Source organism: Procambarus clarkii, chromosome 2 (assembly GCF_040958095.1).
Source record: "Procambarus clarkii isolate CNS0578487 chromosome 2, FALCON_Pclarkii_2.0, whole genome shotgun sequence".
In the NCBI taxonomy this organism is placed as follows: Eukaryota; Metazoa; Arthropoda; class Malacostraca; order Decapoda; family Cambaridae; genus Procambarus; species Procambarus clarkii.
The window spans coordinates 37,351,572-37,377,078 of record NC_091151.1 but is presented as its reverse complement, the minus strand read 5'-3'; the positions used below and the strand labels follow the sequence as shown (position 1 = coordinate 37,377,078).

Sequence of the window (25,507 nt, the reverse complement as noted above, 5' to 3'; positions counted from 1 at the left end):
GGTGCCCTCTCCTATTTCTTTCGTTTACCCGCTTTAAGAGTCATATCAGCTCTCCCTGATTACATTATACATTCTGAAGGGAGAAAGTTACATTATAAGTTGTAAGTAAGGGGAAATTGGCGCCCTGATATAAAATGAAAGAGTATCCCCTACTGCAGATATGACGTTTTGGAAGGGACACTAGCCGATCGCGGATTGGCTGACAGGTCGCGGGCGACCAATCAGGGCCCGCCATGACGTCACCGAGTGCCCCGGGCGGCGCCAACGTCAGAGTTGACCTGACCGTGAAGGCGAGAGGACTCACCTCGGTCAGCTCTCCAGGATTTGAGGCTCTACAAGCCTTTCTTAGTGGATTAGAGCTGGCTATTGCAGCCCATATTATGTATTGGAGACCCCGCGCTTCTGGGAAGCAAGAAGGAACCAAGTTTATTGAGCAAAAGAGTGCCAAACTTGGAAAATATTCGGCGACGACGCTGGACGTTGAGGGCCTGGAAAGGTGTGGCGGGCAAGCCTAACTGTGACCGGGTCACATCCACTGAGGGTTTTGGAAGGACGACACCGTTCCTAGGATAAGGAGCAACGCCTTGTGGAAGGGGCGAGTGTGGGAAAATAGTGATTAGCTCAGTGCCCATCGATGAACCAGGATTGGGGTAGCTGAATCTCAGGGATTGGAACGGCGACGACGCGAAGGCTCCACGACACCTGAGGACCTGTGGAACGTCCTGGATCGTCAAGGATCGACTCAGGAAGCGTGGGAACCTCACACCATCGAGGGACAGGCGTCGTGAGCCAGGACTGTAAGGTAGATCATTTTCCCTCCCATTACCCCTTGTGTGAGTAGGCTAGTTAGGCCACAATATTTACTTATGTATGTGGCAATAGGACATTAATACTTTAGTAGTAGAATAGGCTGCAAGGCAGCTTGTGTCCAGGACTGTCAGAGGGGACATTGTGTATGGATGGCAGGACAGTGAAGAAGAGGCGCCGACGTGGTGAAGAGGCCCTCCTGTGAGAGAGTGTGGGACTCCTGTCTTTCTGCCCAGTTGAAGGAGTGTTGGAGGTCGTGGAAGAAGAGGCTGACGATCTCCAGACTTATTATCCTTATTTTCATATTCATGTATTACTTGTGATTGTATGTGTGATCATGTAATTTGCATCAGTAAATTCACACTTTTATCATTGTGTTTAAGTGTGTCTCCATTTATAATATTTCTCTATGAGCATACACGAAGGTTATCATAGTACCACCTAGGGAACACTACGCTCTCTATAGAAGTTCTTATTGCCTGGAGAGTGGTAAAGACAGCACGGACCTATATAAAAGTGTACCCTTAGCCATCCGATCAGTATCAGTGCCTGAATGGTGGCAGCTAGTAACGTAGTGGCTAGAGAGAGGTAAAGCCACACAGACCTTCCTGGGAGAGTACCCTGGGCCAACAGTCTAGTAGCAGATCTATGGGAGTAGCAATCTGGCTACAAACAATATATAATACACCCATTGAACTGCATTGCTGGGGTGCAGATATAATAACCCAGCTGGCGACCTTGTTAAGAAGAAGATAGAAAAGACAGGCGGGAAAGGAGTTCCTGCAACCTTTTTGTCTGGCAGGCAAGATTCAGGGAGGTTATGGTTATAAGGTAAGCCTGAGTCTTCCTTCACTCCTCCACGGGTCTAGGCCGGAACTGTTAACAGCAGTTTCCCCCTGTTTGACTGAAGGGCTTCCAGGGTGAATCAGTGGCACCCCCTTTTGTGGTGGAAGCAAAGACCTGCGGAGGTGGGCATTGTTGGTCCTCTCCTGTGTGACCAAGGAGACTCCGGTGAATCCCGGGAGTCGGAGGGGCTGAGTATTCGGCCTTTTGAGCCTCTAGCAGCCGAGTGCTAGCAGAGCCCCGGCCCACCTCCACGTGACAATATATATATATATATATATATATATATATATATATATATATATATATATATATATATATATATATATAATATATATATACCTGGTTGATGGGGTTCTGGGAGTTCTACTCCCCAAGCCCGGCCCGAGGCCAGGCTTGACTTGTAAGAGTTTGGTCCACCAGGCTGTTGCTTGGAGCGGCCCGCAAGCCCACATACCCACCACAGCCCGGTTGGTCCGGCACTCCTTGGAGGAATAAATCTAGTTTCCTCTTGAAAATGTCCACGGTTGTTCCGGCAATATTTCTTATGCTTGTTGGGAGGACGTTGAACAACCGCGGACCTCTGATGTTTATACAGTGTTCTCTGATTGTGCCTATGGCACCTCTGCTCTTCACTGGTTCTATTCTACATTTTCTTCCATATCGTTCACTCCAGTACGTTGTTATTTTACTGTGTAGATTTGGTACTTGGCCCTCCAGTATCTTCCACGTGTATATTATTTGATATCTCTCTCGTCTTCTTTCTAGTGAGTACATTTGGAGGGCTTTGAGACGATCCCAATAATTTAGGTGCTTTATTGCGTCTATGCGTGCCGTATATGTTCTCTGTATTCCCTCTATTTCAGCAATCTCTCCTGCTCTGAAGGGGGAAGTGAGTACTGAGCAGTACTCAAGACGGGACAACACAAGTGACTTGAAGAGTACAACCATTGTGATGGGATGACTGGATTTGAAAGTTCTCGTAATCCATCCTATCATTTTTCTGGCTGTCGCAATATTTGCTTGGTTATGCTCCTTAAACGTCAGACATTATTATTCCCAAATCCTTTACATGCTGTTTTCCTACTATGGGTACATTTGATTGTGTTTTGTACTCTGTATTATGTTTAAGGTCCTCATTTTTACCGTACCTGAGTACCTGGAATTTATCACTGTTAAACATCATGTTATTTTCTGATGCCCAGTCGAAAACTTTATTAATATCAGCTTGAAGTTTTTCAGTATCCTCAGCCGAGGTAATTTTCATACTGATTTTTGTGTCATCTGCAAAGGATGATACGAAGCTGTGACTTGTATTTTTGTCTATATCTGATATGAGAATAAGGAAAAGCAGCGGTGCAAGGACTGTACCCTGAGGTACAGAGCTTTTCACTGCACTTGGACTAGATTTTATATGGTTGACCGTTACTCGCTCAGTCCTGTTTGACAGAAAACTGAGTATCCAGCGTCCTACTTTACCGGTTATTCCCATTGACTTCATTTTGTGTGCTATCACGCCATGGTCACATTTATCGAAAGCCTTTGTGAAGTCCGAGTATATCACATCAGCATTCTGTTTTTCTTCTAATGCCTCAGTGACTTTGTCGTAGTGCTCAAGTAGCTGTGAGAGGCACGATCTTCCCGCTCGAAATCCATGTTGGCCTGGGTTGTGAAGGTCATTGGTCTCCATGAAATTGGTGACCTGACTCCTAATCACTCTCTCAAATACTTTTATGATGTGCGATGTTAGTGCAACTGGTCTATAATTTTTTGCCAATGCTTTGCTCCCTCCCTTGTGTAGAGGGGCTATGTCTGCTACTTTAAGTGCATCTGGTATCTCCCCCGTGTCCAAGCTCTTCCTCCACACTATACTGAGTGCCTGTGCTACCGGCACTTTGCATTTCTTTATAAATATTGAATTCCATGAGTCTGGACCTGGGGCCGAGTGCATGGGCATGTTTTCAATTTCTTTTTCAAAATTTAGTGCGCTCGTGTTTATATCAGTTATATTTACAGGGGTTTGAATATCCCGCATAAAGAAATTGTCTGGATCTTCCACCTTCATGTTGTTTATTGGAGTGCTAAACATGTCCTCATACTGCTTTTTTAGGATTTCACTAATTTCTTTGTCATCCTCCGTGTATGAACCTTCACTTGTACGAATAGGTCCAATACTGGCAGTGGTTTTTGCTTTTGATTTCGCATATGAGAAGAAATATTTTGGATTTTTCTTTATTTCCTGAATTGCTTTCTGTTCTAACTGCCTTTCTTCAGTTTCATATGAGTGTTTCAATTTCCGCTCGATTTCTTCAATCTCCTTATTTAAATTATTCCTTCTTTGACGGAAAATTCGTGTCTGCATAAGTAGTTCCGTTATTTTTTTCCTGCGTTTATAGTGTCGTCTGCGTTCTCGTTCTTCGTTAGATCTCTTTCTGGCTTTCCTCAAAGGAACATGTTTCAGACAGACTTGATACGCTTCTGAAGTCAGTTTTTCTATTCCTTCTGTAGGACTTGTATTACTTAGAACAGTTCCCCATGGAATGTTTGTAAGTTCCCTGTTTATTATCTCCCAGTCTATCCTTTTATTATTAAAATTGAATTTACTGAATAGCCCCTCTCGCTTTATCAACGTTTTAGGTCTATTCTGAGTATTGATGGTCATTTGCACTTCAATGAGTTTGTGATCTGAGTATGTGGTATCTGATATCGTAATGTCTCTGATAATGTCTTCATTGTTCGTAAAGACCAGATCTAGAATATTTTCATTTCTCGTTGGCTCCGATATCTGCTGATTGAGTGAAAATTTGTCACAGAATCTAAGTAGTTCTCTAGTCTGTGGTTGGTTAGGTCCTGATAGATTTCCTGGTATAATATTATTGTTTGCTATTTTCCACCTTAGACTAGGCAAGTTGAAGTCACCTAGGAAGATAATATCAGATATCGGGTTCTCCAAATTATCAAGGCTATTCTCTATTTTGCTTATCTGTTCTGTGAATTCCTCAGCCGTTGCATCTGGCGGTTTGTATATTAGAATAATCACTAAATTTATTTTCTCTATTTTTAATCCCAGTACCTCTACCACCTCATTTGTAACGTTTAGGAGCTCCGAGCATACAAAGTCTTCCCTAATATACAGACCCACTCCTCCATGTGACCTAATTTTCCTATCACACTTGTATAGGTTAAATATATATATATATATATATATATATATATATATATATATATATATATATATATATATATATATATATATATATATATATATGTCGTACCTAGTAGCCAGAACTCACTTTTTGGCCTACTATGCAAGGCCCGATTTGCCTAATAAGCCAAGTTTTCCTGAATTAATATATTTTTTCTAATTTTTTTCTTACGAAATGATAAAGCTACCCATTTCATTATGTATGAGGTCAACTTTTTTTTATTAGAGTTAAAATTAACGTAGATATATGACGGAACCTAACCAACCCTACCTAACCTAACCTAACCTATCTTTATAGGTTAGGTTAGGTTAGGTAGCCGAAAAAGTTAGGTTAGGTTAGGTTAGGTAGGTTAGGTAGTCGAAAAACAACTAATTCATGAAAACTTGGCTTATTAGGCAAATCGGGTCTTGCATAGTAGGCTGAGAAGTGCGTTCTGGCTACTAGGTACGACATATATATATATATATATATATATATATATATATATATATATATATATATATATATATATATATATATATATATATATATATATATATATATGTCGTACCTAGTAGCCAGAACTCCCTTCTCAGCCAACTATTCAAGGCCCGATTTGCCTAATAAGCCAAGTTTTCCTGAATTAATATATTTACTATATTTTTTTTCTTATGAAATGATAAAGCTACCCTTTTCACTATGTATGAGGTCAATTTTTTTTTATTGGAGTTAAAATTAACGTAGATATATGACCGAACCTAACCAACCCTACCTAACCTAACCTAACCTATATATATAGGTAAGGTTAGGTTAGGTAGCCAAAAAAAGCTAGGTTAGGTTAGGTTAGGTAGGTTAGGTAGACGAAAAAACATTAATTCATGAAAACTTGGCTTATTAGGCAAATCGGGCCTTGCATAGTAGGCTGAGAAGTGAGTTCTGGCCACTAGGTACGACATATATATATATATATATATATATATATATATATATATATATATATATATATATATATATGTCGTACCTAGTAGCCAGAACGCACTTCTCAGCCTAATATGCATGGCCCGATTTGCCTAATAAGCCAAGTTTTCCTGAATTAATATATTTTCTCTATTTTTTTCTAATGAAATGATAAAGCTACCCATTTCATTATGTATGAGGTCAATTTTTTTTGTTTGGAGTTAAAATTAAGGTAGATATATGACCGAACCTAACCCACCCTACCTAACCTAACCTAACCTATCTTTATAGGTTAGGTTAGGTTAGGTAGCCGAAAAAGTTAGGTTAGGTTAGGTTAGGTAGGTTAGGTAGTCGAAAAAACATTAATTCATGAAAACTTGGCTTATTAGGCAAATCGGGCCTTGCATAGTAAGCTGAGAAGTGCGTTCTGGCTACTAGGTACGACATATATATATATATATATATATATATATATATATATATATATATATATAACTGAAAACTCACACCCCAGAAGTGACTCGAACCCATACTCCCAGAAGCAACGCATCTGGTATGTACAAGACGCCTTAATCCACTTATGGATTAACTATCCGAGTGCCGGCGGTGGGGTGGTTCAAATAGCCTCGGCTATCACCTCATTATGTCCGGTCGTGATGGTCAAGTGGATTAAGGCGTCTTGTACATACCAGATGCGTTGCTTCTGGGAGTATGGGTTCGAGTCACTTCTGGGGTGTGAGTTTTCAGTTGCATATGTCCTGGGGACCATTCAGGCTTGTTCGCATTTGTGTTCCTCACGTGTTGCCCCAAAGAATGAGGTGATTTGGTAAAATGCTATGCCCAAGATAACTATCCGAGTGCCGGCGGGGGGGGTGGTTCAAATAGCCTCGGCTATCACCTCATTATGTCCGGTCGTGATGGTCAAGTGGATTAAGGCGTCTTGTACATACCAGATGCGTTGCTTCTGGGAGTATGGGTTCGAGTCACTTCTGGGGTGTGAGTTTTCAGTTGCATATGTCCTGGGGACCATTCAGGCTTGTTCGCATATATATATATATATATATATATATGTTGTACCTAATAGCCAGAACGTCGTATTTGGCCTACTAGGCAAGGCCCGATTTGCTTAATAAGCGAAGTTTTCCTGAATTTGTATATTTTTCCAATTTTTTTCTTATGAAATGATAAATCTGTCCATTTCATTATGTATAAGTTAAATTGTTTAAATTTGAGTTAAAACTAACGTAGATATATGACCAAACCTAACCAACCCTACCTAACCTAACCCAACCTATCTTAACCTAGCCTAAACTAACATAAGTAAGTCAACAATTTATGTTCTTGATATAATATAATAATAAGAATTCAAAAAAAGCAATTGGAAACAATTTATTAAAAATAAAGAAAATCACTCGGCCTATTAGGCAAATCGGGCCTTGCATAGTAGGCTGAGAAGTGCGTTCTGGCTACTAGGTACGACATATATATATATATATATATATATATATATATATATATATATATATATATATATATATATATATATATATATATATATATATGCGAACAAGCCTGAATGGTCCTGAATATTTTGATATATATATATATATATATATATATATATATATATATATATATATATATATATATATATATATATATATATATATATATATATATATATATGTCGTACCTAGTAGCCAGAACGCACTTCTCAGCCTACTATGCAAGGCCCGATTTGCCTAATAAGCCACGTTTTCATGAATTAATGATTTTTCGACCACTTAATCTACCTAACCTAACCTAACCTAACTTTTTCGGCTACCTAACCTAACCTAACCTTTAAAGATAGGTTAGGTTAGGTTAGGTAGGGTTGGTTAGGTTCGGTCATATATCTACGTTAATTTTAACTCCAATATTTTTTTTTTACCTCATACGTAATGAAATGGGTAGCTTTATCATTTCATTAGAAAAAAAATAGAGAAAATATATTATTTCATGAAAACTTGGCTTATTAGGCAAATCGGGCGTTGCATAGTAGGTTGAGAAGTGCGTTCTGGCTACTAGGTACGACATATATATATATATATATATATATATATATATATATATATATATATATATATATATATATATAAATGTAATATCGTTGTAGTGGTATACTTTCGTGTACTTCGTCCAGACTAGTGACGTCATACGGTTGGAAAATATGCAGTAATCTCTAAGACCTATACCATTATGCTTATGACGTCATAATGACGTCACACACCTCGTCCACACCAAATATAAAACACAACATTTTATCTCTATATTCTTTAGGAGAGCTTAGATTCAACCAGCTTATGGTAGGATAGTTTACTGCAAGGTGAACAAACGCATCAGCTGAAAGGAAACGTGCCCAACGGTTTCTACCCTATCTGTATATCTCTATTGCGAGTAAAAGCAAATCTTGGTGCGTTACTATTGTAACAACATTCTCAGGCAAGACTTTCTTTTAATACAGTTGACGATATCCCAAAGAAAGCAATGGACGATACTGTTGCCCGTGAGTGAGAGGAGCTGGTGATGGAGAAGAGCATCCCAGCGAAGGCTGTGAATCTTGAGCACAATAATCTTGGCAGAAACTTGAATCGAAAGAACCAACCCGTAAGTAATAGAAAACGGGAGGGGCAGCAGGTGCCCAGCAGGTCTTTGATCTGGGGTCTCAGCCTCCCTCCCTGCCTCCTCTCCCTGGGTCTCTGCCTCCCTGCCTCGCACCCCTAGAGTGCTTGCCATCCCTCCCGGATCCCAACCACCCTACCACCGCTCCCCGGGTATAAGCCTCCCAGTCTCCTCTCCACCCCCAAAGTTCCCCCTCCTTGCTCCCATCTTCTCCCACACCTCCATAGTAGCTCTTCCACTCGCCGTCGTCCTCCCTCACATCCAAGCCATGGAAATATTATGTCTTCGGAAAGCGTTCAATTATGTTTGCGCCTTATTCGTGACTTTTATATATAATTATATTGGTACAAGCCTGACTTATTTTGAGAAATATTGATACTGAATGTAAATAAAAATCGCTCAATGAGTCCTCTTGCGCACACTTGGCACATGCGCACGGGCAACAATCGATGCGACTTTCTTATTTTATCTTATCATTATTTCCTGTCGTTACAGGGTTGCTTAACGATGGCTTTAAACAGACCACGTGGGAAGACAAAAAATCTAAAATAATTCAAAAATAACAATACGCTCAGAGGAGGCGTGTAAAGGGGAAATAAATGTGAAATAAGAGTGGTGCGGTGTGCACCTGCGCCACGTGGGGCGGGCGGCGCCTGGCAGGAACAGCTGGTAGGCTTCAAACAGTCATGGCTGAGTGTGGTGGTTGGGTGTTGTGAGACGCTCTCGGAATATTAGAGATAATTTGTGGTAAGTGAGTGCTGCGCTTTTCGGATTAGTTGGAAATGAGATACGAACGTCTTGTGCATTGGTTATAAGTGAAAGTTTTAAGTTTGGGAAAGGAAGTGTTGGATTATAAGGTAAAAACATCAATGTGAAGTGGAGATGTGTACCTGGTGTGGTTGTGGCCGTGTTTTAAGAGGACCAGTGGTACACGGAAGGTCCTCCCGCTGTGTTTTACACGTGAAGAAGCTCTCAGTGAAGTGTTCACTCATAGGAGGAGGAGGAGCCACGCTGGCTCCGACAGTGGACCAACAGTGGATACAGTTGCTGACCACTCTTTTCAAAGTGGTTGTTTTTGTTAAAGGTGTTGACCCGGGCGTGCGACCAGGCCAGGTAGAGTTGCGTGAGACCAGGCCAGGTAGAGTTGCATGCGACCAGGCCAGGTAGAGTTGCGTGCGACCAGGCCAGGTACACTGTCGTGCGACCAGGCCAGGTACACTGTCGTGCGACCAGGCCAGGTAGAGTTGCGTGCGACCAGGCCAGGTAGAGTTGCGTGCGACCAGGCCAGGTAGAGTTGCGTGCGACCAGGCCAGGTAGAGTTGCGTGCGACCAGGCCAGGTAGAGTTGCGTGCGACCAGGCCAGGTAGAGTTGCGTGCGACCAGGCCAGGTAGAGTTGCGTGCGACCAGGCCAGGTAGAGTTGCGTGCGACCAGGCCAGGTAGAGTTGCGTGCGACCAGGCCAGGTAGAGTTGCGTGCGACCAGGCCAGGTACACTGGCGTGCGATCAGGCCAGGTACACTGGCGTGCGACCAGGCCAGGTACACTGGCGTGCGACCTGGCCAGGTACACTGGCGTGCGACCTGGCCAGGTACACTGGCGTGCGACCAGGCCAGGTACACTGGCGTGCGACCAGGCCAGGTACACTGGCGTGCGACCAGGCCAGGTACACTGGCGTGCGACCAGGCCAGGTAGAGTGGCGTGCGACCAGGCCAGGTAGAGTGGCGTGCGACCAGGCCAGGTACACTGTCGTGCGACCAGGCCAGGTACACTGGCGTGCGACCAGACCAGGTACACTGGCGTGCGACCAGACCAGGTACACTGGCGTGCGACCAGACCAGGTACACTGGCGTGCGACCAGGCCAGGTACACTGGCGTGCGACCAGGCCAGGTACACTGGCGTGCGACCAGGCCAGGTACACTGGCGTGCGACCAGGCCAGGTACACTGGCGTGCGACCAGGCCAGGTACACTGGCGTGCGACCAGGCCAGGTACACTGGCGTGCGACCAGGCCAGGTACACTGGCGTGCGACCAGGCCAGGTACACTGGCGTGCGACCAGGCCAGGTACACTGGCGTGCGACCAGGCCAGGTACACTGGCGTGCGACCAGGCCAGGTACACTGGCGTGCGACCAGGCCAGGTACACTGGCGTGCGACCAGGCCAGGTACACTGGCGTGCGACCAGGCCAGGTACACTGGCGTGCGACCAGGCCAGGTACACTGGCGTGCGACCAGGCCAGGTACACTGGCGTGCGACCAGGCCAGGTACACTGGCGTGCGACCAGGCCAGGTACACTGGCGTGCGACCAGGCCAGGTACACTGGCGTGCGACCAGGCCAGGTACACTGGCGTGCGACCAGGCCAGGTACACTGGCGTGCGACCAGGCCAGGTACACTGGCGTGCGACCAGGCCAGGTACACTGGCGTGCGACCAGGCCAGGTACACTGGCGTGCGACCAGGCCAGGTACACTGGCGTGCGACCAGGCCAGATACACTGGCGTGCGACCAGGCCAGGTACACTGTCGTGCGACCAGGCCAGGTACACTGTCGTGCGACCAGGCCAGGTACACTGTCGTGCGACCAGGCCAGGTACACTGTCGTGCGACCAGGCCAGGTACACTGTCGTGCGACCAGGCCAGTTACTGTCGTGCGACCAGGCCAGTTACAGTCGTGCGACCAGGTCAGTTACACTGTCGTGCGACCAGGCCAGGTACACTGGCGTGCGACCAGGCCAGTTACACTGTCGTGCGACCAGGCCAGTTACACTGTCGTGCGACCAGGCCAGTTACACTGTCGTGCGACCAGGCCAGTTACACTGTCGTGCGACCAGGCCAGTTACACTGTCGTGCGACCAGGCCAGTTACACTGTCGTGCGACCAGGCCAGTTACACTCGTGCGACCAAGCCAGTTACTGTCGTGCGACCAGGCCAGGTACACTGGCGTGCGACCAGGCCAGGTACACTGGCGTGCGACCAGGCCAGGTACACTGGCGTGCGACCAGGCCAGGTACACTGGCGTGCGACCAGGCCAGGTACACTGGCGTGCGACCAGGCCAGGTACACTGGCGTGCGACCAGGCCAGGTACACTGGCGTGCGACCAGGCCAGGTACACTGGCGTGCGACCAGGCCAGGTACACTGGCGTGCGACCAGGCCAGGTACACTGGCGTGCGACCAGGCCAGGTACACTGGCGTGCGACCAGGCCAGGTACACTGGCGTGCGACTAGGCCAGGTAGTGGCGTGCGACCAGGCCAGGTACAGTGGCGTGCGACCAGGCCAGGTACAGTGGCGTGCGACCAGGCCAGGTACAGTGTCGTGCGATTAGGCCAGGTACAGTGTCGTGCGATTAGGCCAGGTACAGTGGCGTGCGACCAGGCCTGGTACACTGTCGTGCGACCAGGCCTGGTACACTGTCGTGCGACCAGGCCTGGTACACTGTCGTGCGACCAGGCCTGGTACACTGTCGTGCGACCAGGCCAGTTACACTGTCGTGCGACCAGGCCAGGTAGAGTTGCGTGCGACCAGGCCAGGTAGAGTGGCGTGCGACCAGACCAGGTAGAGTGGCGTGCGACCAGGCCAGGTAGAGTGGCTGCGACCAGGCCAGGTCGCACCCGGGTACCGACCTGGCCCGGTACCCAGGTATGCGACCAGGTCAAGTATTGTTCTCATTTTGACCAGGCTTCCCCCCCCCCCTTCCGTTGCACGAGTTCCGAAGCTTTATAAACTATATTTATCAACGAGCTGTTGATTTATCAACGTTATCATTTAACGAACTGTCTTCAAGTGAACACATTTTCTGTAGTTGAGTAAAACTAGCTCGTGGATACTGTTATAGCTGTAGGTGGTTAAAGCTCTCATCTGAACTTAATGTGATAACTTGGGCAACTTTGGGTGTGCCTTGGAACTCTTAAGTTAATGTACATGAGTATTGAGCGTTTGTGCACCAGGAATGCTCACTCAACAGTTATCGATTTTCTTGTAACTTAATCTAGTGTTTAACTAATTTGGTACAGGTAATTACTATATATTGTTTAACTGAGAAAAGACTTTTGTTGCTATATCTTCGTGATAAATGACAGTTTGGTATGTAATTACTTCCCAGTTAAGCTTCTTCGTAAAGAGTGCATTCATGTACTTGTTTGTGGACACTTTTAACATACGATTTATGTATATACAGTATAGGTATTTTTTTTTTGTAACTTATGTATAATTCTTTGTTTCAGATTGTTGCCGGCTATGAAGTGGCGTGTTGGAGCGTTAACGTTTTGTGGAGTATAGCAGTGAAGTGTTTGGATGGTTGGTACAATGTTGCCTCGCAGTGTGGTGTTAGGGCTTGTGGGTGTGGCCCTCGTGGTCGTGCTGGCCAACGTGTGTGTTAGTGCAGAGGTCTTGCCCGAAGTGATGTACAATGTGGCCGTACCGCACGATGTTGTCCCTGCACATATTGTGTACAAGATCAAATTAAAAGCTGGCCAAACCGTGAATAAGTTGATGGATAGTGAGTACTCAGATTACTTTGCTGTGCTGGATAATGGTGATGTTATGACTGTGGCCAAGCTGGCCCCACTCTTAGGCCGCATTGTTACACTCAGGGTCTCCACCAGTTACCCAAACGGGAACGTTCAGGTCTATGTCATTAAAGTGGCCATCAAGGATCGTCAGACGATGTTACGATTCCTCAAACCAGAGTACGATGCTGCTGTTTACGAGAACATGCCTCCTGGAACTGAACTCCAAGGCCTGGATGACCTGGAGGCTATGGGCGAGGAGGACGTAAAGTACGAGCTCCTCGGTGGTCACTCTGTCTTCGCTCTTCACCACGTCGGCGGAATCCCAACGGTGGTCACAAGGAAACCACTAGATCGAGAGGCTGAAGATTTATACGAGTTGGTATTAAGAGCTTACGACAAAGAAGGCATGGACATGGCAAAAGCTAAGATCAATGTTCATATTTTGGACATGAACGACCATGCTCCGGTTTTTACACAGAACGTGTTTTACTTCTTCGTCCCCCTTAACGTTACTCGATTTGACAAAATAGGTCGTGTAACCGCCCATGACGGAGACAGGGACAAGGTTGTTTATCGCTTAGCCTACCCGTCCAACACCTTCACCGTCGTGCCACAGACTGGAGAGATAATGTTAATAGAGGCTCCAGAAACCTTGGTATACGAATTGGAGCTGGAGGCCTTTGATAAGCGGAAACCCACGCTCTACTCGGACACCTTGGCTAAAGCTCATATCGAGTTCCGCTATCCTAGCGATTCCCTGTTCACTGGGGAAAGCAACGACATAGATTACGACGTATACCCAGAGCACGCCATGTCTAAGCGCAGTGCCAAAAAGAGAGTCAAGCGAGGTCAGCTCCGCCATACAAAGGAGCTGGTGTTCTCTGAGGCTGACGGAGCCGTCGAGGGCAAGGTCGTATTCCAACTCGAGAAGGAAATTCAGTGGGAAACATTTAAAATCCGCGATGATAACCCTTGGGTTGAAGTTGACACTAACGGTGCGGTGAGAATCAAGAAGAAATGGGACTACGAGGAGCTAGGCCCCGAGAAGACGATCGACTTCTGGGTCACCATCACAAACAACGATCGTAATGGTAAGTACTCCATGATTTATTTATAGGGAGCGTTAGAAAATATACCATGACAACCAGTTCAAGTATGGAGGAGGATATATATAATTTGGGCTAGTCCAAGCAAGCAAGTGCCCTAGATCAAAAGATGATTCTTTCATTAGATTACCTGACCTGCATGTGTACAATATTTAGATTGGTTTGATATCTTTCAAATTGTATAAAGGTATCTTTATACATTTATATAGATACCTGTCTTTGGCGTATAGTGTCTCATATTAAGAGTTTTGTTAGTAATTTTCTAGAGTAGCTGTATTATTTGCAAATATCAATAATTTCTTTAATTTTTCATTTATCAAAAGTAGCATTATAATACATGGATTGAAAGGTTCTGCATCTAATAAGATTACTGTATTATAAGTAGCCTAGGTTGTTAGAGCCATTTCCCATTCAACTTGTAAAGAGTTCATCTTGACCGAACTCTACCAACCAAAACACATTGGACATGAACCTATAGTGTCATATATTATTGCTAGGGTTAGGTTACGAGGCCCCGTGAAATGCATTACGTATATATTTTACCATCGCTAACAGTTTGCTATGTAGATTGCAATCAATGAAAAAATACATGAATCATTGATAATATCACGATTTTATAAATCTTGAGTTTATAGTTTGAAAACCCGTATATAATGCACTTAAATGGTATACTGTACATTGAAGTTGGTACTTAATGTATATTGCATACTTATAATATTTTTTCCAAAGCCACAGAAAATACCAGTGCCTACCAATATTAGCATTTTATACAATAATAATAAAAATAGAAAAATACAGCTCGGCATTGCTAGAATGATTTCAATACTTTATATGGCAAGAAACGACAAAATTTTAGTGTTACGTGCGTGATAGGGAGTTGAAAAATAGGCGCACTAGACTCCTTTTTTCCTGGTGAACTAGTGCTTAGTTACATGTTCAGAGTTAGTTGTATACGCTACTGTACATACAGTATTTTCTTCAATATACTGTAAATCATTATTAACAGATCGCTTGGCTTTTGGAAAGTAAATGGTCATATATGTAAGTGAATCTGATTGTTCTTTTTGCTCAGAATAACAACTTAGTTTAAATTTAAAATGGTTGGAGAAATTGGTATGAGAGTAAGTAATTACAGATGATTTAGGCGGTGAGATGGGGGCAGATTTTGTTGCTGGTCGTTTCAAAACATGTTTCAGACCAGCTGCTGGTCTTCTATACACATCTTGAGCTTTCTATCAACAAGTATTAGTCAGTTCCGGACTATTGCAGCGTTTCCTGCTTGGCTAGATCATTCATGATGACGCGTGATGGCATGAGGGTGCTCGAGTGTGCCTGAGACTGCATGAGACTAGGCTACATCCTCTAGGCTATATAGCCTTCCGGGCTTGGTGCATTCTTTTCGTAATTAATTACTTAGAGTACATCCCGTCTGGTACCTGCTTAGTCATCTTGCGTCATGTGCATTGACTTATTTAATGTTTATATATTTGTAAATCTTTGTTCGTGTTTTGTTGTTGCCTAAGGTATCTTAATATGGTGTGTAACCCAGTTATTAAAATCTCAGTTATGACAGTTGAGAATGTCAAATAAATGTAGGCCTAAATTGACAAATTGAATTGACAAATTACTGAAAATTGACTGACAAAAATGTTTTATCTAAATTGGGGCTTTTAAACTTTTGAACTGTTTACCTCCTAAGTGAAATCACTCAAGGCGTGTGTTGTTCATAAGACGAATATGAGGTTAATGCGATAATTAATGAATTGTTTGTACGTGTTTCTTAGTGTGACGAAATTAGTTTACATTGCTGCTAATCCCTATGTACTGTGTAAGATACGGTGGATGGATGGGTGTCATATTTCAAGTATCCTTATTTTTTCCAATAGCCTTCTGCAGTATTGTATCCAGATTTGTGCCTCCCCTCCCCGTGCCGGGTCGTGGGGTGATTGATATAAACGCCAATTCTTTTTTATCATGGGCTAGGGTGGGTAAATTGTGACGGGGAAGGATTATGGGAGGGTCATGTTCACTTTAGAGTTCATACTTGGTTGTATGATACTAAAATGCTGTTTAATATAAGAATGTGATCAGTGTTGCGCCATGTCCCATGTTTATTAATAAACACAATTAACCACAAGGTTAGTGGTTATTTGGGGGTGGGGGACCTGACAGCTGAGTGGACAGCACTTTGGATTCGTAGTCCTGAGTTCCGGGTTCGATCCCCCGGTGGAGGCGGAAACAAATGGGCAGAGTTTCTTTCACCTTGATGTCCTCTGATACCTAAAAGTAAATAGGTACCTGGGAGTTACAGCTGCTACGGACTGCTTCCTGGGGGTGTGTAACAAAAAGGAGGCCCGGTCGAGGACCGGGCCGCGGGGACGCTAAGCCCCGAAATTATTAGATAACTTCAAGATAGTGTTTCAGTCCTTGTAGGAAAAAGGTTGGCCGGTTGTAAGTCCAGGTACACACCTTATAGTTGCTCCTTGGGTGATCTGTTAGTTTTTAGTGTTTTCTTAAATGTATCTCGTTAGCTGGTGACTTAGGATTTGGATCTAATTTGGAGGGAAGGTTAACAAATCCTCTTGACTTTTATGTTAAGTTACTTAGAACATCTGGTTATGAAAAGTACGTGTATACGTCATTTGATGTTTTGTCGGGACACCTCGACCAGTTTGGTACATGAGGGGGGGGGGGCACGTCGACCAGTTTGGTACATGGTGGGACACCTCGACCAGTCTGGTACATGGGGGGGGGGGCACCTCGACCAGTTTGGTACATGGAGGGCACCTCGACCAGTTTGGTACATGGGGGGGGGGACACCTCGACCAATTTGGTACATGGGTGGGGGACACCTCGACCAGTTTGGTACATGGAGCACCTCGACCAGTCTGGTACATAATTTGGTAAATATCCATAACGTATTCTAATGTTATTCATAGCTTACATAACGAATATCTGCAAACTAAATTACTGTTAGAATAACCCAGCTTGTTGGTATAGACCAGAGAGTTTGTTATACTTATGTAGACTCGAAACACAACTAATTTGTTTGATGAGAGGTTACCAAGAAATTTTAGTTTCAGACCCATTAGATAGAGTGAAGAGAGCCCCGGGAGTGTTTTTAAAAATATTGGCCAGGTATGTGAGCAATTACATTACATATACTGTACATGCCTTTGTGATTGCAAATGAGCAACGGCAGCCGGTAACAAGAGAAGGAGCGTGCTGGGAGCGTTGTCCCGGGGCTCGCTCAAAGCAAGTAGTGAGTCATGTACTGAGCTAGTTGACGGGATCAGAAGTTCATGATGGCTGTAATGTCTTTATCTTGTGATCCTTGTGTATATTTTCTTGGGTACAGACGATAACGTCTGTCATACAACTATTGACAATTTTGTTATTAGCAGTATTTACTGATGTATACGTAGTGTAAACTATTCATAAAGGGAAGACACATCAACATTCCATCAAGGCTCAGCGTCCAATAAAGAGTCGAAGGAATGAATCGATGGTAGGCTGGTAGAGGCAATGCTGTAATTATAATGAATAAGAAATAGTGCCAGTTGTGTAGGACAATGGTGATATCCGTACAAGATCCTTTCCGGTAGCCTAATGCATTGTCTAAACATATATTACTAATGAGTATTTGTTTTATAAAACAGATTTGTTAACAAAATTGTTACTGTTATCGGTGATATGTGAACGAAGCCTAACAATGGTTCTATTTACTCGAACTTGGGCACAGCGTGCGTGCGTGCGTGCGTGCGTGCGTGCGTGCGTGCGTGCGTGCGTGTGTGTGTGTGTGTGTGTGTGTGTGTGTGTGTGTGTGTGTGTGTGTGTGTGTATACACGTATAATTTTACAGTTTATAGTATAATTTGGCACTTGATGTTACCTGTTGAGGGAAGGGAACTATCAGGAGAAAGCGCCAAGCCATTACGACTATATAGCACTTGTAAGGGGTCAGGATTAGGCTTTGGGATGGGACGGGGAGGAAGGAATGGTGCCCAACCACTTGGACGGTCGGGGATTGAACGCTAACCTGCATTTTCATAACTTGCAATTGCCCGATTGATTGATATATCAATTCTCAGGCACCGTAACAATAGGTCATTGGTGTTGTTAGAACACACAAGTCATCAAACGTTGGGTTAGGTCATTAATATACTAGTCACACACACTCAAGCTGGAAGGTTAAGTGTGAATGACAGTGTTCTCTGGTTCGGTAGGACATCGCGAGGGGGTTAATAAACTGGTAGGCCTAGATGCTTAGTTAGGCCTAGATGCAGTCTTGATTGTACCCGACATCTCCAATATGTAAACTTTTGTAGCTTTATTTTTATTCATTTATTTTATAGAAAATTACCACCTCGGAAATATTTGGGAGAACGAAATTTCCATTTTGCCGTGCATCTCTTACCAGTAATTAGCCGACTTTCTAAAGTTGAGAAATTTCGAGTGGGGGGGTTGTTTCCCGGGAACGAGCAGTAGATTACTGTGTTGTTATTATTATTATTATTATTATTATTATTATTATTATTATTATTTCAACCTTTCGGGTGGGTGAATTTTCTCTTGATTTTGAAAGTTGTGGCGGCAGCGGGCGGGCAGTGATTGGGTGCCGTGAACAATTTCCTCAGGTGCGGCTCCCCGCCACCACGCCCGCCTCCTCGCGTCACCACCTGCACAGGAAATGCTCCTATATTCCGGGTTTCACTGTTCACTGAATGTTCTGAGTAATATTAGGCTTGTTAGTAACGGTTTCCCTTCTCGATAATTAGGTTTCTTTATAATGGTTTTACATTTTTATTGATAAGAGGAGGAATAGTTTTAAAATACTTAAACCAGCCGGTTGTGAATTTAGTCTTAAAGGTGCAAGACGTGAGGTTTGTAATACATTGAAGCTTTGTGGTTTTGTTTGACAATGTACATTATGTATGTGCTATCTCGACGATATTGTGAAGTACTTGAGGGAGAGTCTCCCTCTATATTGGCACGAGGCCAGTCGAGGTGGGCCAGGCTGTGTGTACCTGGTGATTATAGTGTTGACATGCTACGCGCGTGGCAGGTGTGGGGGTAGCGAAGTAACACGAGTGTAAGCGCGGGGAAGGGACAGTCTAGAGATTTGGATACGACGACGACGACGTGGTGGTGGTGACAGTGACGGGTGGGTCGTGTGACGTAACTGTCCAGGAATGTCCAGGTGGGTCACTTCACCCATACTACTCGGGTAGAGCTCCGGTGTTGGGGGAGGCCCCCCCCCCCCTCTGAGGCTGATGCACCGTATTATGTACAAACTTGGTGGTTTCTGTGGTGGCACGGGCTTCTTGGCAGGAGAGTATGCCACCAATAACTACAATTCATTGTACCTTTGTGTGTGTAAATAAAATATACACAGGCTTGGGATCTGTCATATCTACATTTGAATCTCTGAAAGGCCTTCACCACTGCTACTTAGCGTAATTGTTTTGTTTAGTTTTCACATGGAATAATTATTGTCATTGCCTCTGTGGCTCGTTTAGGTACTTCAGCTTCCACAGGTGTGTTACTTGTTTGTGAAGCACGCAGCTAGTCAGTCGTTGCCTGCCATATCCACACTGGTGCCCATAACCCAGAATGGTCTTATTATGGCATAGGGTCTAAAATATGAGGGTTTAGACCCTATGTGTTTGTACACATTTACGTCATCCCTACTCTTAAACACAACCCAATCCATCCTATCCTGTCTACCTTCCCTTGCTCTCCCCTCCCCTTCCCTCTCTCCTCCCCTTCTTTCTCTCCTCCCCTCCTTCCTCCTCTCCTCTCTACTTTCCTCCCCTCCTTCCTCCTCTCCTCCCCTCCTCTCTACTCTCCTCCCCTCCTCTCTACCCCCCTCCCCTCCTCTCTACTCTCCTCCCCTCCTCTCTACTCTCCTCCCCTCCCCTATCCTCCCCTCCCCTATCCTCCCCTCTCCTCCCCTCCCCTCCCCTCTCCTCCCCTCCCCTCCCATATCCTCCCCTCCCCTCCCCTCCCCTCCCCTCCCTCCCCTCCCCTCTCTTCCCCTCCCCCTCTCCTCCCCTCCCCCTCTCCTCCCCTCCCCCTCTCCTCCCCTCCCCCTCTCCTCCCCTCCCCTCTCCTCCCCCTCTCCTCCCCCTCTCCTCCCCTCCCCTCCCCTCCCCCTCTCCTCCCCTCCCCCTCTCCTCCCCTCCCCCTCTCCTCCCCTCCCCTCCCCCTCTCCTCCCCTCCCCTCCCCCTCTCCTCCCCTCTCCTCCCCTCCCCCTCTCCTCCCCTCCCCCTCTCCTCCCCTCCTCCTCTCCTCCCCTCCCCCTCTCCTCCCCTCCCCCTCTCCTCCCCTCCCCCTCTCCTCCCCTCTCCTCCCCTCTCCTCTCCTCCCCTCTCCTCCCCTCTCCTCCCCTCTCCTCCCCTCTCCTCCCCTCTCCTCCCCTCCCCTCCCCTCTCCTCCCCTCCTCTTCTTCTCCCCTCCCCCTCTCCTCCCCTCTCCTACACACACGCTCCACCTCACAGTTACTACTGAAATGAATACTTTAGGTTTCTGAAGACATTTATGTTGGTCAACCTTGTACAGACTAAGCGGCTCATCAACCGTTGGATTTGGGCTTTGAGAGAGAATTTCCGTGTACAACTAACCCCCAAGTTTATTGCCCAACCACTTGGGCTGTACGGTAGAGCGACAGTCTCGCTACATGCAGAACGGCGTTCAATCCCCGACCGTCCAAGTGGTTGGGCACCATTCCTTTCCCCCGTCCCATCCCAAAACCTTGACCCCTTCCCAGTGCTATATAGTGGTAATGGCTGGGCGCTTTCTACTGATAGTTCCTTCCTTCCCAAGTTTATTAGCCTTATAATTCCAGGAGGGTTTCCTATCCTATTTGTTCTTCGTGAGCGGTCTTCCTGGTGTGAGCATCAAGGTAAGGTAAGGAATCAAGCTCCTACTCTGATAACACGTGTTCGTGTTATCAACTCAGTGGTCACTTGTTGACTATTCCAGGTTCGGGACGTCTTGTGATTCCTTGGTCCTGTGCCTTAGTGAGTGTGTGGGGGAGGGGGGGGGGGCGAAGCTGTGATTTACTGGGTGAAGCCAGCCAACGACCCGGAGTCTGGTTGTGCAATTTGCCGCGTTGGGTCAGTCGTCTTGTTTATTGGTGCCTGAAGGGCCGTTGGTGTCCGTAGCCGCCACGTGTTTATCATCGTTGAGGTCACTTTCAGCGCCCACTTGGTGTGATGACACCCTCCGTCTCTGGTCGGCTGGCCGCGAATATGACAGGTATTAGTAGCCTCATTGTTCAAGATTACGTACTAACGGAATTGTTAAATATTAGCAGTGTGTTCATGATCTCGTACATAAATTTAATGGATCATTTATAACGAAGTTCGCATTTTCACTTCTAGGAAAGTTACTGATTTTCGTATTTTTTTAGTTATTTCTTCCGGGTGCAAATGAGAAGGTCATGGAAGTTAAGTAATACAAGGTAGCCTACGTTGAAGGAGGGCGCTTGATTGACGCAGAGCTTCAGAAGTGGCTCTAACAACAGGGTGATTCAGAGCTGCTAGCGCAGAGTCTGCTAAAGATCCCGGTTCAACAAAAGGAGCTGGAGAGAGAGAGTTTACACAGCGAGAAGAGCGAGAGTCCCTCAGGTCGCCGAGTTCATCCTCGGCCTTACGGGCAGAGCTAAGTGGCTGGCTGGCTGCTGGCTACCACTCCACTGATTTTGAGGGTTAGTGGCTGACTCAGCTCTCCCTCTCTCACTTCTCTTCCCCCTCCACCCGTTGCCCCCACCCCATCACGCCTACCTCCTCCCTCAACCACCACCCTCCCTCCTCTCCCTCAACCACCACCCTCCCTCCTCTCCCTCAACCACCACCCTCCCTCCTCTCCCTCAACCACCACCCTCCCTCCTCTCCCTCAACCACCACCCTCCCTCCTCTCCCTCAACCACCACCCTCCCTCCTCTCCCTCAACCACCACCCTCCCTCCTCTCCCTCAACCACCACCCTCCCTCCTCTCCCCTCCCTCAACCACCACCCTCCCTCCCCTCCCTCCCTCAACCACCACCCTCCCTCCCCTCCCCTCCCTCAACCACCACCCTCCCTCCCCTCCCCTCCCTCAACCACCACCCTCCCTCCCCTCCCTCAACCACCACCCTCCCTCCCCTCCCTCAACCACCACCCTCCCTCCCCTCCCTCAACCACCACCCTCCCTCCCCTCCCTCAACCACCACCCTCCCTCCCCTCCCTCAACCACCACCCTCCCTCCCCTCCCTCAACCACCACCCTCCCTCCCCTCCCTCAACCACCACCCTCCCTCCCCTCCCTCAACCACCACCCTCCCTCCCCTCCCTCAACCACCACCCTCCCTCCTCTCCCACAACCACCACCCTCCCTCCCCTCCCTCAACCACCACCCTCCCTCCTCTCCCACAACCACCACCCTCCCTCCCCTCCCTCAACCACCACCCTCCCTCCCCTCCCACAACCACCACCCTCCCTCCCCTCCCTCAACCACCACCCTCCCTCCCCTCCCTCAACCACCACCCTCCCTCCCCTCCCTCCCCTCCCTCAACCACCATCCTCCCTCCCCTCCCTCAACCACCACCCTCCCTCTTCTCCCACAACCACCACCCTCCCTCCCCTCCCTCAACCACCACCCTCCCTCAACCACCACCCTCCCTCCCCTCCCTCAACCACCACCCTCCCTCCCCTCCCTCAACCACCACCCTCCCTCCCCTCCCTCAACCACCACCCTCCCTCCCCTCCCTCAACCACCACCCTCCCTCCTCTCCCTCAACCACCACCCTCCCTCCTCTCCCTCAACCACCACCCTCCCTCCCCTCCCTCAACCACCACCCTCCTTCCTCTCCCTCAACCACCACCCTCCCTCCCCTCCCTCAACCACCACCCTCCCTCCCCTCCCTCAACCACCACCCTCCCTCCCCTCCCTCAACCACCACCCTCCCTCCCCTCCCTCAACCACCACCCTCCCTCCTCTCCCACAACCACCACCCTCCCTCCCCTCCCTCAACCACCACCCTCCCTCCCCTCCCTCAACCACCACCCTCCCTCCTCTCCCTCAACCACCACCCTCCCTCCTCTCCCTCAACCACCACCCTCCCTCCCCTCCCTCAACCACCACCCTCCTTCCTCTCCCTCAACCACCACCCTCCCTCAACCACCACCCTCCATCCCCTCCCTCAACCACCACCCTCCCTCCTCTCCCTCAACCACCACCCTCCCTCCTCTCCCTCAACCACCACCCTCCCTCCTCTCCCTCAACCACCACCCTCCCTCCTCTCCCTCAACCACCACCCTCCCTCTCCCTCAACCACCACCCTCCCTCCTCTCCCTCAACCACCACCCTCCCTCCTCTCCCTCAACCACCACCCTCCCTCCTCTCCCTCAACCACCACCCTCCCTCCTCTCCCTCAACCACCACCCTCCCTCCTCTCCCTCAACCACCACCCTCCCTCCTCTCCCTCAACCACCACCCTCCTTCATCTTCCGCTGTTCAAAGCCTTATTAAATTTCCGTGCCAGGTTTTCAAGGACTGTTTCTTCGTCTTCCCCTGCAGCGTGAACCGTAAATTTCAAGAAAACTTTAACGATTTTTCATCCGGACTTCATATATCCAGGTACAGGAGTTGTTTATTTCTCTAGCACATTACTTTGACAAAGACAAAAGGTGTTCCGGTCCCTGTTCTTGGGACGGCCCGGGTCCCTGTTCTTGGGACGGCCCGGGTCCCTGTTCTTGGGACGGCCCGGGTCCCTGTTCTTGGGACGGCCCGGGTCCCTGTTCTTGGGACGGCCCGGGTCCCTGTTCTTGGGACGGCCCGGGTTCCTGTTCTTGGGACGGTCCGGGTTCCTGTTCTTGGGATGCCCCGGGGCCCTGTTCTTGGGACGGTCCGGGTCCCTGTTCTTGGGACGGCCCGGGTCCCTGTTCTTGGGACGGCCCGGGTCCCTGTTCTTGGGACGGCCCGGGTCCCTGTTCTTGGGACGGCCCGGGGCCCTGTTCTTGGGACGGCCCGGGGCCCTGTTCTTGGGACGGCCCGGGGCCCTGTTCTTGGGACGGCCCGGGCCCTGTTCTTGGGACGGCCCGGGGCCCTGTTCTTGGGACGGCCCGGGGCCCTGTTCTTGGGACGGCCCGGGGCCCTGTTCTTGGGACGGCCCGGGCCCTGTTCTTGGGACGGCCCGGGGCCCTGTTCTTGGGACGGCCCGGGTCCCTGTTCTTGGGATGGCCCGGGTCCCTGTTCTTGGGACGGTCCGGGTCCCTGTTCTTGGGATGGCCCGGGGCCCTGTTCTTGGGACGGCCCTGGGCCCTGTTCTTGGGACGGCCCTGGGCCCTGTTCTTGGGACGGCCCTGGGCCCTGTTCTTGTGACTGCCCGGGTTCCTGTTCTTGGGACGCCCCGGGGCCCTGTTCTTGGGACGGTCCGGGTCCCTGTTCTTGGGACGGCCCGGGTCCCTGTTCTTGGGACGGCCCGGGTCCCTGTTCTTGGGACGGCCCGGGTCCCTGTTCTTGGGACGGCCCGGGGCCCTGTTCTTGGGACGGCCCGGGGCCCTGTTCTTGGGACGGCCCGGGGCCCTGTTCTTGGGACGGCCCGGGGCCCTGTTCTTGGGACGGCCCGGGGCCCTGTTCTTGGGACGGCCCGGGGCCCTGTTCTTGGGACGGCCCGGGGCCCTGTTCTTGGGACGGCCCGGGGCCCTGTTCTTGGGACGGCCCGGGGCCCTGTTCTTGGGACGGCCCGGGGCCCTGTTCTTGGGACGGCCCGGGTCCCTGTTCTTGGGACGGCCCGGGTCCCGGTTCTTGGGACGGCCCGGGACCCGGTTCTTGGGACGGCCCGGGTAGTGTGCACCTACACAGTTGTTTGCTCCAGCACGTGTCGGCGTCTCTTCCTCACAGCTACACACGGCTAGATTATTGCTCTCGTAAACAGTATAGTTATCTTGAGGTTATCTTGAGATGGTTTCGGGGCTTAGCGTCCCCGCGGCCCGGTCCTCGACCAGGCCTCCTTTTTCTTACACCTCCCCAGGAAGCAACCCGTAGCAACTGTCTTAACTCCCAGGTACCTATTTGCTGCTAGGTAAGAGGGGCATCAGGGTGAAAGAAACTGGCCATTTGTTTTCGCCTCCACCGGGGATCGAACCCGGAACCTCAGGACTACGAATCCCGAGCGCTGTCCACTCTGCTGTCAGACCCCCCCCCCCCTCTGGTGATTGGCTACTTTGCCCAATCACTACTACTACTACCCAGGCTACTCTCCTTTGGTGATGCCAAAGTAAACTTAATTTGGTAATTATTGAATTTGTTCCGCCATAATTATTAACGAAACATAAACGAATGTCTTGCTAACCAGTATTGAATTAACATCGCCATTGTTATTTATGCCTTGGCGCCGTTCTCGCTTCACTTAAGGCAAAAGTCCTAACGACTGATGCAGCTCCTAACATCTTCC

The 25,507-nt window shown here is 48.1% G+C and overlaps 1 protein-coding gene across 9 annotated transcripts in view; it reads left to right on the top strand.

The window, feature by feature from the left end:
• The first annotated feature begins 284 nt into the window (after positions 1 to 284).
• The window catches only part of CadN (neural cadherin), a 724,585-nt gene continuing 699,362 nt past the window's right edge, over positions 285 to 25,507 (top strand). For 6 of the 9 annotated variants that reach the window (XM_069324352.1, XM_069324342.1, XM_069324346.1 and 3 more), the window contains exons 1-2: positions 9,101 to 9,200; positions 12,675 to 14,053. In XM_069324352.1, coding sequence (XP_069180453.1) covers positions 12,745 to 14,053 — 1,309 coding nt within the window. In that variant the 5' untranslated portion in view covers positions 9,101 to 9,200; positions 12,675 to 12,744. Of the gene's footprint in view, positions 803 to 9,099; positions 9,201 to 12,674; positions 14,054 to 25,507 lie in introns of those variants that run through there. The other 3 variants (XM_069324357.1, XM_069324337.1, XM_069324325.1) reach the window with 2 other exon arrangements.